The following is a 21785-nucleotide window of genomic DNA, read 5'->3' on the forward strand; positions in this document are numbered from 1 at the left end:
ATCTTTTGGTGGGTTCACATTTAACCCCATGTCCCTTTCGGCTTGCACAAGTAACTTGTGCAACTCTTCAAGAGACATGTCCTTGTCTTGCATGTTAAAATTCACCCGGAATTGAACATATGCCTTGACTTTGGATAAGGAGTGTAGAATCCTATCTACAATGAGTTCTTTGGGGATTTCAACCTTTTGGATTTTCAAGGTCTCGACTAGCTCCATTAATTTGAGCACATGAGGGCTAACCTTTTGGCCCTCTTTGAAGTCGAGATCAAAGAATGCCGCGGCCGCCTTATATTGGACGATCCGGAGTTTGTGAAAACATTGTCACAAGCTTGGAGTAAATCTCATTAGCGGTGCCCATGTTAAAGGCTCTCCTTTGGAGATCCGCCTCCATCGCAAAGATCAACACGTTTTTCATGGCGGCGAACTCCTTATGGTAAGCCTCATATGCTTCCCTTGTGGCGGCGGTCGACTTAGTATTAGGTTCGGGTGGAGAGGCCTCGGTAAGGTAACGAAGCTTGTCGTCACCTTGGGCGGCTAGTTTGAGTTGGGCATCCCAATCGGAGAAATTTGACCCATTCTTTTCAAGTTTACATCGATCCATAAAGGATCGGAGCCATGAAGTATTAGTGAGAGGCGTGGCGTTGGTGTTTGGATTTGCCATTTGTTATGAGAAATAAGAGCGGTCTACAAAACAAAATAGAAGGAATAAAACATATGTCGTTTTAATAATAATAATACTCGTAAAAATAAGTTTAAACAAGTTTTACTGCATTTATCTAGTGACCTCTACCCAACTTAGATAAATGATTCCAAGACCCAAATTCATATCGACTTAGGCACGGTAGGGCCGATTCATCCCTTATCAATATAACTCGGTGGATTAACGCTTAATCGATTATACTTTTAGAACTCTTGGTCGATAAAATTACTCTAATGTTTATCTATAGCCCGTAACACATGCGACTACGGTCACGAATACTTCCGTTGAGCTCAATCCAAATTTCGAATAAATGTGTCCATGATCCAAATCCACATCAACTTGGGCACGGTAGGGCCGATTCATCCCTTATCAACATGAATTCGGTGGATAGACATTTATCACCCACTTCCCCTACGTAACAAGTTTGGTACCCCGGTAGGGCCGAGTGCACTCCCTCGCGAAATAGGTTTTCATGGTTTCTACTATTTGGTAAGGCTATGTCTCAATTGATTGTTTTAGCGAGAGGTCATGTCAATTTATTATCTATCACGTTTTAAGTGAACTAAAGCGGTGAACTACGATAATTCTAATTGACACGGTCGATAAACTCGATTAAAAGATGATGCATGTTTTAGTTATGGCGATTTAGTGATGCATGCGACATATAAATAAAATGCAAAGCATAAAAAAAATCCTAGTATGGCCTTCCTAAAAAAAAAATGAAAATCTAATTAACTATTACAAATTCGGAAACCAACTCCATTGGTCCCTTGAACTTCGGTTCTGGCACACATCTCGAGGGAACACCGTCTTTATGTATCGCCTTCTTGAATGACACCGTCTTGAAGGAAATCCGGAATAAATAAATTACATAACAAATTACATAATTTTCTATTATACATTTGTAATTAAAATAAAATAAATCTATTAAATTACAAAACGGTGATACGAGATCACAATAAATTACAACCGAATCGATATTCCCATACATTTCGGGTAATATCAATGAAAAACTAAGGCCATACTAAGTAAAATTACATAATTCAAAAATTACATAAAATAAAATTATGACAATCATAAATAAAATGCAGCATTATAATATGTATAAACATGCCCAATTTTATGCTAAATCGCCTTTAAGTAGCCAATATCAATGATTTAACGGTTTTTACGGATTTGCGTGATTCAACCTTTTAAAATCACAATAAAATACATAAATTCATATTTATGCATAAGTTAATTACCCTAACCTCTTAGGACTCAAAATTAGTCTCCACTAACTATTTGACCATAATTAACTCATATTTCTAAAATTGTTCATTAATGGACCTAAAATTATAATAAAAATGCTATAAACTTCAAATAAATCACAAAAATCCAAATAAATTCAAAATTCAAAATTTAAACTTATGAACATTCTGGAAAAATACCATGACACTCATAATGTTCAAAAACTTAGGTTAAAATTTCGTAAAATTATCGGAAAAACTATGTTGCGGTTTATTGGATTTATCAATAAAAATCATAAAAACATGAGAAAAATTATATTCATAAACTTTTCAATTTTAGATCTGAAAAAGATAATAAAATACAACATGTGACATTTTTCCTTAGTCATAGAGTATGTTTTAGCAATTATTCACTAATTAAGTCACTATTTATGCTATTTTTCATCAAAAAATCATAAATCATGCATGAAGACTTCAATATAGCCTATTATTTTACACACATCTTGTAAAATTGCATGTGAAAACATACTAAATTTCTATGATCAGATTCGAAATTTATCTCATATTAACCTATTTTTCTTCTAAATCCGATTTTAAACATGAAAAATTCATATTTCGAGCATAAGAACTCCAAAAATTCTGACAATTTACAGGTCATCTAAAAATAATATATGTGATAACATATCCAAAAATCACTGGAAAATTCGAAGTTTAGCTAATTTTAGTCCGAATATGACATTTTAATCATAAAATCACATTTTTAATGCCATTATTTTATAAGATGAACAATAAAAATCCATAAATTAACCAAAATATCCTAAAAATATTTTAGAACCAGAAACTTTAATATGCATAATTTATTTCGTGATATATCATAATAACACAAATTTACAAGTTTTATATGTTAATCGTATAACTCGGAAAAATTATAACCGATTTGCATGCAAACAACCAAGGCTCTTGATACCGCTTGTTAGAAATATATATCTCTATACTCAACATATTCATATATGTTATATTTTAATTTAGTCATAAAATTAAAAGGTGATCTTATGCATGCAAACTACAAAATAAATAAAGAAGAAATCATCATCTCACATTGATATTTCGGTTTATATGGGTACAAGAGAGTTCTCCTACTCTCTTGTTCTTGAGCTTTCCTTAGTGGATGAACAAGGATTCAAGAAGAGAATCCCTCCCAAAAGTATTATACCCAAGATAACAACTTAATAAAATTAATATTATTATTACTAGAATAATACTAATTTTGTATTAAAATTGACCCAAAAATATTATTGGACTCTCTATTATTTCGGTTTAGAGAGAAGGAAGAGAAGGAAGAATTTTTATCTTTCTAAAACTCTAATTTTAGATGAATAATGAATGAATAATCTAAAATGTTTTTAGGTAGTGAATATTAGGTAAAATGAGGAGAAAAACCCATGGTTTTCTCCTCTCAAAAACCGGGTGGAATGGGGAAGGGAAGAGGGCCAATGCATGAACAAAGTGTTCTTCACAATGACCACTAGGTTTGCATGGCTAGTTTTTAGGTAAATCATTATGCTTACCACTAACATAATTAACCTAATATTTTCCTAATCCTCCCATTATTTCGGTTTATATGGATAAAATGGACTCCATTTTATCTTTGTCAAATTGTCAAATTGTCATATGTCACATGTCATATGTCACATAAAATTGTTATGTATTTTTAACATATTAAAAATCAACGCATTAATAAAAATACGTCATATACAAAAATCGACTTAGTAATTCATAATTACTTGTACCAAAATATTTTACCAAATATAAATCACAACATCTTGTATTTACAATAAATTATTCATACAAATGCAATTGTTTCTTTAAACAATAATTTCATCCAAGTAATAAAACAATTCGATTACTTAGACCGTATCTTATTTAATCAAATTACAATGAGACACGTAAATATTACTTCCAAAATCGTCCGTCAATTTTAAGTAATTTAATTGACCCGTATCGTCATACGATCAATTAAATGATCAATTAAGAGTGTTACCCTTTAGGTATGACCTAAGGGGATCAATCGTCACCACTGCTTTGTCTCACGACGAATGTCAAACTCTAGTCTGCCAATCATTACCGATATGTGTGGACCAGTTGACAGTAAAATATTGCTTCTCAATTGTATTCTTTAAAATGAGACTTAAACATGTGATCATTATGATCAACAGTTGTGATCGCATTATTGTCGGAGGACACATATTCCAACATTTCCTGCTTTTACTGCTCTTTTTCTCTACTTCTCTTCCTTTAAACCTTTAAATTAGAAAACCAATTCAAACAACCCCCCATTTGTGACCAAATAGACGGATTTCTACAGATATCTTGCCTCCCTGAGGAGATCGACCTGACTTTCCTAGCTATATAGTTAGTTTAGTTAGTTTATTTTTGATAGGTATACGACAGACGTATCAATTGCTATGCTGTAGGCGTCACAATGAGGACACTGTGATATTTAGGTTTGGGGGAGGAGTCTTTATTTATGTTGTGTGCTTTATTTATGTTGTGTGCATTTACATCAAAAATCCATAAAAATTAAAAAAATTCAAAATACAAAAACATGTTTTTCCTTTGTTTTTGAGTCGAGTCTTGGTGAATTAGATAACAATGATGTTAAATTGCATTGTTTTTGCATTTGAATCCCATTTAGTTGTCCATGTACATTGTTTTGACCCGTTATTTACGAAAATAAAGCTCATAACTCGAGTCTTAGCCGTATTGAAATGCCTTATATTGATTAGATTTGATACAATTATGTTGGTAAACTACTTAAAATTCTGACGTCTATAGAGCTTCCTAGGCCAGGAATATCAATAAAATGGTCTCATTGTCAATTAGGCTTGAGTGTAGTTTCTCCTTGTGGAATGTGTAATATCAAACTGCATAAGTGTGACATTGATTTCTTGATACTTTTATTGCTTTCATTTGACTAAGTACATATGGATAGGCGGTTCTTACCGTTCAAATAAGCCTTACATTACCTTTTGTTTAGCCGTTTGAACCCTTGTAGCCAATCTTAAATTACATCCTATAAGCTACAATCCAAGAATTTGCCTACCCTATCGGGACAGTCGCAGTTGCTTGTTTATCATGACTATTTTACTACTATGGTTGGGATTGGGACTATTATTGTCAATTGTGGGTGTAGTAGAATTATTTAGCAATTGTGTTGTATCCTTGTGTTGGAAAAAGAAAAAAAATATGAAGCAAAAGAAAAAGAAAAAAAAAGGAAAAAAGAAGAAAGAAAGAAAAAAATCGAAGAAAAAAGAGAATTGAAAAGAAAAGAAAATATTGCTTCATTTGGTTTTGTCAAGGATCAAAAGGATGGTCGTTAGAGTCTAATGCATTTTTGGAGAGCACTTCATTCGCTCTCATGTGTTGTAAAGTTGAGATCATTTCTCTCAGTTGGGTTCATTTGTTATTTTAAGAGTTGGTTTTGGTTTGGGTTCAGCGCTACAATTACCGTCTTAGCTCCACACATCCATAACGTGCTTTGGCACAAACCATTTATATTCCTTTAACCCATTTGCCACCCTTATTGTCCTTGATACATGTACTTTTGTCTACAAATTGTGATTGCATACTAGTTGGGGAAATCTCTATCACATTAGATTGCATTCATGTTTCATAAGTTGAGTGAGTGTTTTTGCTTCTTTCTATCTTCACATATAACTCACCCTTACATACTGATGAGTACATGAGTGAATCCACGAGAATCCGACTAATTTGTCTTGCAAGATCGAAAAGTATTTGGCATTTGTCTATAGTATGGTGACTTGAGACTTGAGCTGCGTTTTCTGTTACCCGTACCTTTGCATTTGTTTTATTGGTACACTTTGGTCATCGCTTTGTTATAGATATGGATAGCTTGAGATTTTTAATTGCATTAACATTAACTCTGAGTTATTTATTCGCCATTTGTATGATTGCCTTTTGTATAGTGTGTTGCTTCGCTTGAGGACAAGCAAAGAGATGGTTTGGGGGAGTTTGATGAGTCATAATTATATGCATATTTCACTACAAGAAAAACTATTTTGGGCGACAAAACGGTTTAGTATGGGCGACAAATTAATTTCTCGTCACACAATATTGTTAATATGGGCGTCGAAGTCAATTTTATCACTAAAAAGTGTATTTTGTGCAACGAAAGCCGTTTTCGTCGCCCAAATAATTTATTGGGCAACAAATAACTCTATTTGTCGCTATTGCACAATATGGACGACGAAAATTAAAGTCGTTGCCTTTGAAGTATCCAATGGACCACGAAACACAAATGTTTATCGTCCTTATCCAAAAATAAATGGCGCTAAACATTCCCTCCCCAATCTATACAATATAATAATACAGAAACCAAAAACACTTTTTTTTCCCGCCTAAGCAAGAGACGTCTACCCCAAACACTAATTTATCAACCCTATACATCTGGGCCCACTTAAAAAACAACCCCACTAATCCCACGTATTAGTCTACCACAGTCCACAAGTAACAAAAATTCCTATTTTGCCTAAAATATCTGTCAACGTGCATAACTAAAATATATTCTTTTATCATTTCAATTATAAAAAATGTTTATACTAACAAAATCTTTTGAAACAAACTTTAATTTGATTCATATATAACAACTTTTTTAGCTGATTCATTTAACAATATATTCGGGATACACTTATATTTAAAAAAGAATTTTTTTTTACCATTTTAGAAGTATAAAAAAATTTACCCTTATCCTATATATGCAAATAATTTCACCCAAATACATACATCATTCTCTCATGAGTCACGACTATCATCATTATACTTCACACCATATTTGAAACAACGTTCAACAATGGAACCAAAGAAAGTGAAAGGTGACAGACAATTTGGAACTCCAACAACTAACACTAAGCGCCAACGTATTGCACAAACTAATCAAGGTAATTATACTGTGAACTACATAGCTAAAGTTTTAAAGTTGTCATATAAATTTGTTGTATTAAGTATGTTACTGAAAATATATTTTTAATATCTTAACCTTTTATATAGAGAATGGAAGTATCAGTTGCACCAATCCTACCAAGGGACGTCGTATAGTGCTACCTTCATCATTTACCGGTGGGGCTAGATACATGATTCAAAACTACCAAGATGCCATGGCTACCTCGGATGACTTTGAGCTTTTCAGATACTAATACATTGCCGCATAGTGCTACCTTCATCATCTAACTCGCATTGGTAGGAATTTGGTGTTGCATGTACATTTTGGGACACGATCTTGCGATCATGAATATTTATTTTCTGTGCCATGAACAAAAAGTTGCCAATAATCAGTAAAGACGATGGATATACCCGAATTTCCGATAATGATTTTGGTAGTAGTAACAAAAATTCCTATTTTTTCCGTTATTGCATGTATAATTTAAGGATCCCATATCTCACTAACATGAAAATTAATGGGGTAGACACATGATGAGGTTTGATGATTTGCCATTTTTTATGCCTGACTATTGTTTGAACTAAGATCAAATTTTGTTAATGAACATGAAATCTGTGCCACTGATGAATGTATTTGAGCATAGGGCAATTTTTATAATATTAAAAAGTGAAAAGTTAGGAGATAGGGGAGCAATGGGAGACGGACAAGCTTGAAAGTTATGAGTAATTAATTGAAAAAGTAAATGGTGATCCTCTCTATTATCTATTCCTCTTCATTACTTATCAATGGATACGATTTAATTTCGAGATAAAAAGGACGGCCTAGATTTACGTGCGATATGAAAAAATTGAGATGGGTATTGAAGTGTCTGGATGAATCTGATCCTTTATTTTGACCCCAAATGAAATACTAACCATTAATTAGTAATGGTTAGGTAATTAAGAAAAAAGTAACGGAGAGAATCTTAACACGAGATTGAGAGTGCTCTTCTCTTTGATGTTGTTCACAAAGATTATTTTATCATTTTGTTATAATAATCGCTATGAATTAATAATTACACCCTCCATATTCATTTTCATTTTTAGATATTTTATAAATAATTGGAAAAATGGAGTAATAAAGAATAGTCTTGCCTATTCTCATTGAAGACTTACAAAATCCGTCTCTTCAAAGAGACCTCTCATAAAGAGTAACTGGGAGGAAAAATGAGAGGGCGAGTTGGAGAGGAGTTATAAGAGGTCACAAGCTGAAAACGGTCACAAGTAAGACAAATTGTTTTTAATATTATCCCTTAAATAAGGAATGACACACGGTGTAATTATTATTGAACAAGTAAAAAATTACCTATATTATGAAACGGTGTTGCTCTTTCGCATACGACATTTACTCTTTCACATACAATTGTTCACAATGTTTCCAAACACTACCCTCCCCCTCAACAAAAAAACCTTGATTTTTTTTTTCCTTCTCCTAAAACCTAATTCAATTTCACTCAAATTCTTCAATTATAAATCTTAATTTTCATATTCAACAAGCAACTACTTCTATTTGTTAAAAAATTACATTATTATGCTTTGTATTACACAAAAATGCATGTGGCCGTAGGCGCTAAAGGTATAACGCACAATACAATTGGCAAATTTCAATCAACTTGTCATTTAAGACTTAATTGCTTGTCAGATTGTTTAGGACACCATTTCTTTCGGTAAATTTCTTTCGCCACTAATTCAATATGAAATGACCAATACAATCTCTATATTGCTTATCAATTTGAGATTTTAATTAAATAGTCATTCAAGACTTAATTGTCTTGTCAATTTTTTTTTGAATGAATGAACTCTAATTAAGAGAACATGGAAGTTGAACGATCTGCGATGGGAGTTGACGGGGTCATGGTGGTGTGCAAGCATAGTATCGAGATTGACTAGGGTTGCGTAAAGGATGGTTCGTTGGTGGAGTCGTGGTTGTGGTCGTTGGTTGTGGTAAGAGGCTGGTGTCTCTGGTCGGTCTATGGTGGACGGGTAGCCAGCGTGTAGGATGGTTGGTGATACGGATGGTTTGTGTTCAGTACGGGAAAGGTGGTGGTGGCTGTGATGGGGAAGAGGTGATTGATTTCTTAAATAACTACTCCGTATAATTGTAGCATGAGAGATGAGGGAGAAAATTGACAAAAGTGAAAGGGATAAGATGGTAATTTGCGTATGTGAAAGAGTAAAATGCGTATGTGAAAGAGCAATACCCTTATGAAATTTTTATTCCAACAGCCATCTTTATCACATGTTCATTTATATATACCCGTGCAATTTTGCACGGGTCTAAACTAGTATTTCCCCTAAAAATAAACTAAATGAGAACCAACTCTTAATTCCCACCACAAACCTAAAAATTGGGTTGACAAATCATTTTACCACCAGTCTTAAAATAAAAACCCTAATTTTTCACTTTGATCCTACTTTTTGACGATAATCCGAGCATTTGCGGTGAATTTAAGCTCTGTCTTGGCATCAACTAAGCAGGTGAGTTCATCACATTTGTTATCTTTGTTCCCAAATTTAATATGACTGTTATAAATTCTGGGTTAGAGTAATTATTAGTGAATTGTGAGTTTGAATAAGGTTTGTTTTTAATGGGGAACTTTGTGTTTTACGGTTTTTTAAGAGTAAAGATGAGTCATTTAAGTTAATTGCTTCCCTTACTTGTCAGATTATGGGTGTGTATTTGTTGACGCTGCTTTTTTTTGTTAGTTGTTACTTGATTCATTCATCTGATATCCCTTAATTTGTTATTATCAATTAATTTTGTCCCTTTCTTTTATTATTCATTAATTTGTTATTCTTTTATTAATGGGATTGAGCAATTGTGGATTTTAATATGTGAATAAACATGGTGTAGTGATGTTTTGGATATGTCGTTTTTCAATTTTTGATAATTGCAAGCGAAAAGCCGAGGATTTTTCAACCTTTCAGAAGTCTTTTTCTTTTCTAAAATGAAAGAGGAGACGGAATTACAAGCTTGGTCACAGCTTTTCGGATGCGCAAAATAAACAAACTTAAACAAAATTATATGGATGAATAAACAAGAAGATCATGATGGTAAATATAATACTTTGGCAGTACTAGACAATCAAACCAGTGCCTGCTTGATGGTAAATTGGTGAACGATCTAAAAGCTTTACAGGTGAGTGTCGTCCCACTATGGATAAAATGAAGAGTTGACATCTCTACAATAAGATGAAAGGGTAACAGGCTACAAGTTCATGTCTAGTTGTCTGCTTTGGATTTTTACCTTATCAAAACTATCGTCTTGCTTTTCATTAGAGAGCTTATAAAACTGGGTTTCTTTGATAAATTGTGCCTTTCTGTTTTCCTTAGTTAATTTTCTAAAGAATTTGATTCAACTCAGTCTAGACTAAATTAATTCGTTTGATAGAGTTTGCTTTTGTATTGGTTCTTATATGTATAATTCTCAATACTATAGTTGAGTAAGTTTTACTTAAGACGTCTCACAACCATTTTTCATTTCCAACTTTATTATAATTCATTGTAAGAGTTGTCTTAAGTTAAAAATGTCTTAAATAAAAACTTGTGTGGTCTTAAATGTTATAATGACAAAAAAAGCTATTTTGCAATAGCTAAATGTTGTCTCCTACGTAATATATTAATATGAGAGAGTAAAAGAGTAATTGTTGTCGAATTTTTCTCTGGTTACTTATTTTTGTAAAGCGGTGACTTTATATCATATATATAATTTATTTGTTAATGCCTTGCTTTCTCTTGGATGCTTAAGAATGAATAGAGATAGAAGTTGGATGAATCACAATGGTGTAAAGGATAGGCGAAAACCGGAGTATAAAGCAGGTGTCGACGAGTTTTTAGAGTTTGCTTATAGAGATAAGAATGTTGAAACGGCGTTGAAATGTCCTTGTTTGAATTGTAGATTGGGTTTGGCCCAAAATCGAAAAACAATGCAGTGTCACTTACTAGTTTATGGTATTGATTCTAGTTATAACCCATGGGTTAGTCATGGAGAAAGTGAAGAGTTAAATGATAATAGTGAAGATGAAAATGTAGGGGAGACTTTAGGTAGTGAGGATGATGAACTTGCATTTGATGACATGGGTCCATTAGTATATGATGCAACAAATTTATGGAACTCAACCAATTCTGGAATTGTCGATGGTGAAGAGGAAACCATGGGGGTTGGGCCAACTTCACTTAATGATGATACTCCTGAGGTCTTGCTAAAGTTAGTGGAAGATATGGAGGCTATGTTGTATCCTGGGTGTCAAACATACAAGAGATTTGAGTTCATTATTTCTTTATTACATATCAAAGTTTCAAATAAGTGGTCTGATAGTTCTTTTTCAATGCTATTGAGGGCATTACACCGGGCTTTTAATTATGACAAAATTTTTCCAGAAAGTTCTTATGAAGCCAAAAAGTATAAGAAAGCACTTGGGTTAGATTATGTTAAGATTGATGCTTGTATTAACCATTGTGTTCTCTTTCGCAAAGAGTTTGCGAACGAAGAAAAATGCCCTCGATGCTTATCCCCTAGATGGAAAGAGAAAGTTGTGCAAGGTGGTGATGAATTTTCTAGTGACGAAAATGTCCGGAGGAGAACTCGTATACCCCAGTTGGTCTTACTCCATTTTCCCCTGATTCCAAGGTTGCAAAGGATGTTTATCTCTTCAAAATTAGCAGTTTATATCCATTGGCATAAAGATAGGCGTCGTAATGATGATGATAATGAAATAATGAGACACCCATCTGATTCGGAAGCATGGAAAGATTTAGATAAGCGATTCCCAGACTTTGCAGCTGATGCACGTAATGTTCGCTTGGGTTTAGCAACTGATGGATTTAATCCGGGAGGAATGAGTTGTAGATATAGCATATGGCCAGTGATGGTAGTTCCATACAACTTACCTCCCTGGATGTGTATGAAAAGTGACAACATTATGCTATCTTTGTTAATTCCGGGTCCTAAAGCCCTTGGAAATGATATTGATGTATTTTTGCAACCTCTAATAGATGAACTTAAGGAATTATGGGATATTGGTGTACAAACTTTTGATGCTCATACGAAAATGTCTTTTAGTATGCGCGCAGTATTGTTGTGGACAATAAATGACTTTCCAGCTTACGCTAATTTGTCTGGTTGGAGCACCAAAGGAAACCTTGCATGCCCATGTTGTCACAAGGACACAGAATCTAAAAGATTGCCCCATGGTCGCAAATGGTGCTATATGGATCATCGAAGATTTCTAAAACTTGATCACAAATGGAGGTTTAATAGGAGTTGCTCTTTTGGTAGGAAAATGGAAAGGCGTCCCCCTTCTAATCTACTTACGGGACATGATGTGTTAGAGTAGCTAAGTGGATACTCAAATGTGGAGTTTGGAAAGAATAACAAGAAAAAACGTAAGAAAGGGGAAAGGTATATAGTGCACCAATGGAAGAAAATAAGTATTTTTTTCCAATTGCCATATTGGAAACATCTTTTACTTAGACACAATTTAGATGTAATGCACGTGGAGAAAAATGTTTGTGAGAGTATATTAGGCACACTACTTGACATACCCGGAAAGAATAAGGACTCCTTAAAAGCTCGTCTTGATTTAGGAGTCATGAAGATGCATGATCAACTTCAGGCAAAGAAAGTAGGAGATAATAAATATGAAATTCCCCCTCCACCTTACAACTTGACATTAACTGAAAGGAGGAAAATAGTGACCTTTTTGTCAAAAATAGCTTCCCCTAATGCATATTCATCAAATATTTCACGGTGTTCCTCCGTAGATGATGGAAAGATACTTGGTATGAAATCACATGATTTTCATGTTTTCATACAAGATTTGCTTACCCCATCATTACAAGGTGTCTTAGATGAAGAGCTCTTAGAACCTTTAAGGGAGTTTGGTTTGTTTTTCAAGCAATTAACAGCTAAGACCTTAAAGGTGAGCGAGTTGAAGCAAATGGAAGAAAACATAGCTGTTACTTTATGCAAGTTGGAGCGTATTTTCATTCCTGCATTTTTTGATGTGATGATACATCTTCCGATACACTTGGCTACAGAAGCGAAGGGCCTGTGCACTATCGTTGGATGTATCGCTTTGAAAGGTAAAATTGTGCACTATATTTATTCGGTGTAGTTATCAGATACAAAAGTGTGCGGTATTATATATTGACCATTATTCTTTTCTTTTTATTTATTAGGGCGATGCGGACATATAAGTCATATGTACGTAATAAAGCTTACCCGGAAGGGTCCATTGCTAATGGGTACATTGAATATGAGTGTTTGACTTTTTGCTCAAGATATATGACTAAGATTGCGACACAATTTAACCAACTAGATAGAAATGAAGATATTGTGCAACCACAACCCCATAATTTGTCTGTATTCTCAAGATTAGGAAAGCCACTGGGTAGGACAAATGTAAGGAAATTGACAATAGATGAATGGAGGGAAGCTCACCTTTATGTTTTGAAAAATTCTGATGAAGCACAACCTTTTATCAAGTAATACTGGATTTGTAAATGGATTATATATTTGTGTTTGAATGATATTAAATAGTTTTACATTTTTCATTTTCAGTGAGTATGAAAATGATACTAGCTCACACATTGACCTTTGCAAGTGGTTTGAAGATAGAGTAAGTGCACATATACTTCTCCTCCCCACCTCCCAAAATACACTTTCAGCACTTAACTCTAGTTTGCTCATTATGGTTTTCGATGAACAAAAGGTAACAAAGCTCGCCAGAGAACGAGATGATAGAGTCACTGAAGAGTTACTATGTTTAGGGCAGGGGCCAATGAAAACTGTGGTCACATATGAAGGTTATGTCATCAATGGCTTTAGGTTTCACACTAAGAGACGTCAAAGAAGTCGAAAAACCCAAAATAGCGGCGTCATTGTCAAGGGGGACGTGGAAAGTGGAGAAAAAGATTTCTATGGGGTTTTAGACGAGGTTATTATATTGGAGTACGGGGCCTTAAAAAACCGAACAAGCCCTTCGATTGTGTTGTTTAAATGCAGGTGGTTTGATGTATACGATGAGGGAAGAAGAATTAGAAAGGATAAGTTTGGGGCCGTACTCGTCAATGTTACCCGTATGCTGAAAACAAATGAGCCATTTGCCTTAGCTTCTCAAATTGAGCAAGTTTTCTATGTGGCTGCTCACAATCAACCACAATGGAGATATGTTATAAAGACGAATCCGCGCAACTACTTTGATTTTCCAAACGATGAAGATATTGAAGTTAATGAGTCATTATGGAATCATGTGGCCGTAGAGACTCTGAACCATAGAGATAATGATGTACTAGAGTTGGTTGATAGTGAAATTTCCTTGGTTAGAAATGATGTTGAAGCAAATCTAGTGGTTGCGGAGGATATAACTGGAGATGGTTTTATCATTGATGATGAAGTAGAAGAGGATGAAGAAGAGGATGAGGAGTTATCAGACATGGATTCAGATTCTAGCTCTAGCTTACCAGAGCTTGACGATAGTCTGGAAGATGCCAACTATAAGAGTGATAGTTCTGAAGAATAATTGTGTTGGCAAAAGGAAAGTGCTATAATTTATTAAGAACCTTTTTTTTTTCATTCTATGTTTTTTTTATTAAAGTTAGTGCCTTTAAGTGCAGCATGTATATACATGGCTGACTTAAGGATTGTGTTCGTTTTTTAGTACTATTTGAAATGACATTGCTGATTAAGTTTAAATTCTTGTGGCCGGATAGATCGAAGGCGCAATGTAGATTTTTTTGTAATCTATTGTGTTAAACTTTGTGCTTCTTCTCTCTTTTATGATTAGACAGTGGCATTGTAATATCATTGTGATTATGTAACTTTATGTTATACACTTGTGATATACTTCCTGTATGCAGCCAAAGGCTAGAATGTCGTCTCAGCAACACACTCAACAAGCAAGCGAGATTCCCAAGTTGACCTACCGTGAGCAACGAAGGGCGGATCAGGCAGAGCTTCGAAGCTTATTTCCTGGCCGCAAAAGGCGTGGGCCAACTAGAGGTTTAAAATATGCTTCGAGAAGGGCGAGAAATCCGGAAGAGAAGATTACAGTAACATTCATGGATTCTGTCCGGCGCGTTGTTGGTGAAAAGGCAGCTCAATTCATCTGTGATTGTAGCAATTGGGTTGAAGACATTTGTCCCTTAAATACTGAGTAAGTTACATATTTAATTATTTAGTGTACTAGTAATACATAAATACAGTGTGCATATATATGTATACATCTTAATTGCATAAATCAATTTTTTTGTTGGTAGGAATTGGGCTCAAATGAATCCGGAAAAGAAAGACCAACTGTATTCCAAAATTATGGTAAGTAAGTTGAATCGGTAATTTGGCTCAAATGAATCCGGAAAAGAAAGACCAACTGTATTCCAAAATTATGGTAAGTAAGTTGAATCGGTAATTTGGCTCAAATGAATCCGGGCATATTTTATATTCATTTATGTACCTTTTTTTATATGGTTTTTCAAATATTGTAGGCAAAGTACAACTTACCTGAAAAAGTTGATGGTCAGCCTGTGATTGATTCTTTGAGCTTCCAATGCTCAACTTTATATAGACAATGGCGATATCGTCTCAAAGAAAATCACTTTAGAGGCAAAAAATTAGCACAAGCAAAAGATAGTAGACCATTGACACTAGATAAAGATGAATGGGATTGGTTAGTTTTCGAATATTGGGGTAGTGATAAGCAAAAGGTAATGTATTATAAGTTTGTTTTTTGGTAGACTCATCTGAAAATTGAACTTGTAATGATTATTTGATATTTAATTAAATTGAATTAACTTGCCTCTGAATTGCAGAAAAGAAGCAAGACGAACACTGACAATAAAATGAAGCAATTAGACGTACCAGCCAATGGTTCAAGGTCCACAGCAAGAATTTTCTATGACATGGTATTCGATTTAATTTTCTAGTGTAAATTGAGGTTTTATATTACCACTATACGAATAAGTTAAAGATGTATTGAATAGTACATTTTTTGCAGATTAATGAGCCATCTAGTATTCCAACTCAAGATCTTGAAGGGGAATCTGAGTCCCTTGATACACAACAAGAACCTTTGTATATTAGATTATTTGAGAAGACTAAGAAGTACATTTTTTTACACTGCTGCTTTACGAAATTATTCTCTCGTTGATTAAAATGATGCAACTCATTAACACTTTGTCACTTTCATGCATTAGGCATAAAAGCACTGATGAAAATAATCCTTGGGGACCAAGTGGTTTTGGACCAAATCATGAGAAGCATTTTGAAGAATTGAAAAGGCTACATGAAGCTGAAATTGAGAAGTGTGGTGAGGATACACTTAATGTGAAAGATGCCTATATGAAGGTTTTAAATCATAAATCTGGCTATGTGGAGCACGACCGCCAAAGAAAGGTGGAGGCGAAGGAGTCATTAATGAAGTAAGGGTGGAACTCTCTTCTGAAATTCAGCAACTGAAAGATGCTGCTGCATTACGTGAGACTGAGATAGAGACACTTAAGGCCTCCAATAATGATCTTAGAGCATCAAACGAGGAGCTGAAATCATCAAATGAGGAGCTCAAAGCATCCGTCTCTAAAATGAACCAAGACGCAATTGAACGTGAGAAAAAACTTAGAGATGATATGCAAAAAATGTTTGATGAAATGAGGTATGACGTGTTCTGCTGTTTTTTTTTACTCAGATTAAAAAATTACGTAAGTAGTATATATATAGAGAGAGATTGACCTTATTCAATTGTTGGACATTATTACCAAATGTCCAATAATACATTAATACATAATGCCCTGTAAAAACAAGCTTAATTAGGTTATGTTATATGTTACAATGTTTCAAGGCCTTCTCACTAAGCTTCCTTCCTTATACTTTAATGAATGTTCGTGGATTGTGGCTTGATCATTGGATTTGTTGGTGGATACATAGGAGTTTGAATTATGTGGTCACATGTTACTAATCAAACCTTATGTTGTAGATGTCTAAAACAAACGTATGACTCTGAATATTAATAGCTTCAAATGTAATATTTTGCGTTTTACATTACAGGAGTAGGGGCTAAAACGTAATGGTGTCATGCAAACGCTTCATGGATCTTTCACATACTTTTTGGGCAAAGTCGCGTTGTTGGAAGTTGCGTTGACATATTTGGAGTACATATTTTGGTTTACTACCCAAGCATTAAGATCTTTTTTTGTTGAAGTTTAGTTCGTAGATGTGATCGTTTTTAATGAAGTGTAGTGCATTGGCGTAAAGTTTGTAACTCCTTAAGCCTTAATTTAAGGTTCTTTCAATTTCTTTTGGGTGGATAAGAAATGTATAAGAAGCATACATATTTTATTAGGCTTATTAATATTAGATTTCTTTTATGAAAATTGTTTCTTCACAAAGATAATCATATTGCAATATTATTTTGGTTTTGATGGGATTAGGCGATCAAATAGTTTTGATTTCCATAATCAATTTAAAAAGGGCAACGAAAATATTGTTGCACATAGTTCCGATTTTGTGCAACAAGGACAATTTGTAGCAGTAAAACCTCCTAAGTGCAACGACATAGGTCGACGCCAAAACTGAGATTAGGGGTAACAAAGAGAACTTCGTCGCACCAAAAGTACTATGGGCAACAAAGTGCACTTGTTGCACAAAGTGGATAAAGGGCGACAAATATTGTTCTCGTTGCACATGATGTAAAGGGCGTCGACCCTAGGGCGACGAAGCCGTGACGAGTCCAATTTCGTTGCACAAGAGGATGGGCGACGAAAATGCTGTTTTGTGCGACGATAAATTTTGTTGCCCAAAGATGTTTTTCTTCTAGTGTTTATTCTTCCCCTTAGTTGCTTTTGATTCGGTTTTTGTGCTAAATTATATCATTTACATGCCTTTTATGTTAGAACGTTGATACTTCTGCTTTTTGATGTGTGATGTAAGAATGATGCATTTGAGGAGCAAAGAAATGAAATGGGCATCGGGGAGTAGGCATGGAGGAATACACGAAATATGGCACGGGAATCCATAAGAATAAAGGAAGAGAAGTTAAGAAGACAACATAAAGAAGGAGCAGAAACAGAGTGATTCCTCGATCAATTGAGCATGGGCTCAATCGAGGAAGTTGGTGACTCGATCGAGTAAAGCTAGGCTCGATCGAGGAACCACCCAGTTCTATAATTTCCGCAATTTTCCTTAAGTCAGTTACATTTTATTATAAATACCTATAGTTGTACCCTAGTTTATTTACGTATTATTTTTCGGTAGTTTCAGTAGAATTACTCTAAAACTCTCTTAGAATACTTTTAGTTTAGTTTTATTTATTATTCGCATAGGATATATTGTTCTTCATTACGGTATTGTTCTAATCTTTCTTCAATTATTATTTCAATTACTTGTTCATCTCTTATGCTTCTAATCATGTTTCTTATTATTGTTATTGTTGTTATTGTTATTAGTATGAGTAGCTTAATCTTTTATTTAGGGTGAAAGGGGATCTAACTTGTTAGAAAAGGGGTTACTTATGAATTGATTGTTAACTTATGAATTGATTGGATCAAATGACAAAGACATTGTTGAGAAAAAGATGGCTTTTCCCGGATGAAATGAAAATTGGATTCATGTATTGTTGTTTAATTATCATATTACTTCTAGTTGATTAATTACTGATCAAAATTGATTAATTAGTCTCGCATAAACTAGGATTATCACCGACCGGGTTAAGACGAGTATAGGCCACGATAATTGAATTAAACTGACTTAATAATAGCGATTGCATTGTAACAGCCCCATATACCAAGGAGCCTTAACAAGACCTTCCCTAGCATATAAGGGCGTTACCAACTCGGTTGCCCGAGGACGGTAATAATCAAATATCGATAAAAGAACAATTAAATAAATTTACAAGTGATCAACAAAACTAAAGGTATATAAAAGGTACAACCCAAAACACTATCAGCTACGTGAACTACTTCTGTCGTGACTCGTGATAGACTCATCCCGCCATGCACCCAGCTATCATCCAGATCACAACCTGCTAAGACTGACTGCTCACCATAGTGGATCACGGCAGACACAACAGAAACAAACAACAAAACAAAACCACACAAGGTCAGCAACTAATGGAACAACATATAACCACAGGCACAACACAAACACAACAACAACAACACACACACACACACACACACACACACACACACACACACCACACATCTCCTCCAAACAATCACCGTCACGACTGTCCACTGGACCAGCCCTGCCCGTGGGGGACCGCAGCCGTTCCCACCAAAGCCCCGCTCATCATACCGAACGATAAACCCATGTCCATTAATGTGCACATCCCCTCCCGTGGCGGGTTCCACGGAGGGCGAACTACGGGCGTGAAGCCACTCCCGCAAGTGACTCCACTCAGCCGAGGACGCACCTCGAGAACCATAGACAAACAATCACAATCAGCTGCACCACAACAACGACAATCAAAACAACACAACACCAACTGATTATCACAATCAACCAACCATACCGACACTAATCAACCAAACCACATCAAAGACACTCTAGACAACCAACAGTACTGAGTAGGCGAACCTACCTCTAGTGCACCGCAACGATACCGCGTCCGATCAGATGATACCAATCAACCAAGCAATACACCTAAACAAACAGTACAACCATCTATCACTATCACTACAACCCTAACTGAAACAACAATGACGGTGATGATGACGATAACATACCTATGCATAGCAATCCGGCGTCAAGAACGCTACCCAACTCAAGCATCCCATCCCCATGATGTAAGCATCCCAAGGACCTCAAGACAAGGGTTATGGTGAAGGAGAAAGAGAGCGACGGCATCTAGGTTTAGGAAATGAAATGCGGAAATGAATTGAGGTTTCACGAAACACGATTTATAATTCCCCGCTGCAAACCCGTTACTCGATCGAGTAACTGACTTACTCGATCGAGTGACCCCTACTCGATCGAGCTCCTAAGCTACTCGATCGAGTAGCCTCAGCTAGATCGAGTCCCACACAAACCAAAGCTCACACCGTCACAAGACATCGCCCGCAACATTTCCCAAGGTCAAGATCAGTGTCTAAGGTCAGTCAACGGGTCCCTAAAAGGACGGGTATTACAGTCTTCCCCCCTTAAAAAAAACTTCGTCGCCGATGTTCGACTCATCCTCCCCCGCGACACATGACAACAAAACCAAGGTCATCACCAACGTTTACCCGACACAGGTCAACATTATCGTTTAAGAACATCATCCCACTATGTATGCTCATCAGACATCATCATCATCCACCTTAGCACACAATACACAACACGACTCTCAGCGAATCACCAACTTTCTTTTGAATCACTGAACACATACTAACCACCAAAACGACTAACTCGACTATTACTTGCACTTACTACATAATATTATTCAAACGCACACCAACACAACTATCATACTATACTTTCATCCATTACTTGTCAACGATTACCAATTACAAAACATACAAAACAACGGTCCTACCATTGATTCACAACGATACACGATTCATTCCACTCTATCACTTTAGCCACATAACACAACTCTACTGATAACAACTCTACTACCGCTAATAACATCTACTTCTCACGACAACATAACGAATAATTAATTGAAAATGAAGTATTACGACATGCTATTCTATTCAACAAGTATAACTCTTACTCAATTACATAATAACCACAATAGAATTATCCAAGAAAATATTCAACACACTTTAAATGTCATGGAGATACTATAAAATATCACGAAAATACTGTAAAATTGTTATAATTACGTCATTTTCCTTTTGCGACATTAATCTTCCCCTCTTAAAAGGAACTTCGTCCCCGAAGTTCACCATCAAACAACTTTCCTGTCCCTCAAACCGATTACATATTATACCATATTGACATTACGTACGAACTGCAAAGCAAACCTTGACTCATGATGACACAATATACTTTTTGACATTACACAACTTGACTCGTATAAACGTAAAACCAATTAAAACGTGTATCACACCACAGGATATACCATTACCAACTAGCAGCCGTGTCGTCTATTACCTTGTTATATGATCACACCAATTATGGAACAAAATTATAATCATGGTACCCTATCTTTCTAAGGCGGCTTGAAATAGTATACAAAATTATATAAATACCTCCAAGAGTTATACAAATTAACCAACATGCATGTTCGACTCATGACAGCCATGAGACTTTCTTGACATCACGCTGACAGGGCTGTCGTATACCTATAAAAAATAACTAACTAAACTAACTATATAGCTAGGGAAGTCAAGTCGATCTCCACAGGGAGGCAAGATATCTGTAAAAGGTTCGTCTCTTTGGTCACAAGTGGGGGTTTGTAAATTTGGTTTTCTAAACTAATTAGGCTTTAAGAGAGGAGTAATAAATAAGAGCAATAAAGGCAGAAAATAAGAATAAGGTGAACAATAAAGAGGGGACATGTCGGAATTTCGGTTCACTACGGCAGTCTAGCGACTCAACTGTAAATAGCTTAGATAAATTACTGTGAGACGAATATAGAAAGGTCCTTCCGGTCCACTTTCTATCCTAGATTTCCACTAACTTAACTTCCGTCCTCGTCAGGGTAGTCTACTGTTCATAGCAGGTCTATTTAGTCCAATCATCCGATCCAGGATTAAATTTAACCAGATTAAAGGGTAACTTAGAAGCGTGCACTCAACTAAGTCGGTGATTTAGTTAATTTGCCTTGGGGACAGAGTCTCACAAATAATTCATCTAACCTATTCGCTACATCGTCACAATTCTACCGTAGATCCCCTAATCCCAACATGAATTAAATTAGCTACTCATATTATTAATATTGTCA

At 35.3% G+C, this 21785-nt stretch overlaps 2 protein-coding genes across 4 annotated transcripts; both read left to right on the forward strand.

Annotated features, from left to right (window-relative positions):
- Positions 1-9205: 9205 nt before the first annotated feature.
- LOC141633075 (uncharacterized) lies at positions 9206-17289 on the forward strand. 3 transcript variants are annotated; one of them, XM_074445560.1, is made up of 8 exons: positions 9206-9402; positions 14785-15080; positions 15184-15311; positions 15409-15627; positions 15733-15825; positions 15918-16024; positions 16117-16571; positions 16964-17289. In XM_074445560.1, exons 3-7 carry the CDS (start codon positions 15270-15272, stop codon positions 16343-16345), a joined length of 690 nt encoding a protein of 229 aa, XP_074301661.1. In that variant the 5' UTR covers positions 9206-9402; positions 14785-15080; positions 15184-15269; the 3' UTR covers positions 16346-16571; positions 16964-17289. The 3 variants fall into 3 exon arrangements, with proteins under 3 accessions (XP_074301661.1, XP_074301660.1, XP_074301659.1); XM_074445559.1 differs by lacking the exons at positions 14785-15080; positions 15184-15311; positions 15409-15627; ... (2 more) ...; positions 16117-16571; positions 16964-17289 and adding exons at positions 13487-13544; positions 13638-14778; XM_074445558.1 differs by lacking the exons at positions 14785-15080; positions 15184-15311; positions 15409-15627; ... (2 more) ...; positions 16117-16571; positions 16964-17289 and adding an exon at positions 13487-14778.
- On the forward strand, positions 10674-12260 carry LOC141632293 (uncharacterized). The gene has a single exon (XM_074444852.1). It carries the CDS (start codon positions 10674-10676, stop codon positions 12258-12260), a length of 1587 nt encoding a protein of 528 aa, XP_074300953.1.
- Positions 17290-21785: the final 4496 nt, after the last annotated feature.

This window comes from Silene latifolia, chromosome Y (assembly GCF_048544455.1).
Source record: "Silene latifolia isolate original U9 population chromosome Y, ASM4854445v1, whole genome shotgun sequence".
NCBI lineage: Eukaryota > Viridiplantae > Streptophyta > Magnoliopsida > Caryophyllales > Caryophyllaceae > Silene > Silene latifolia.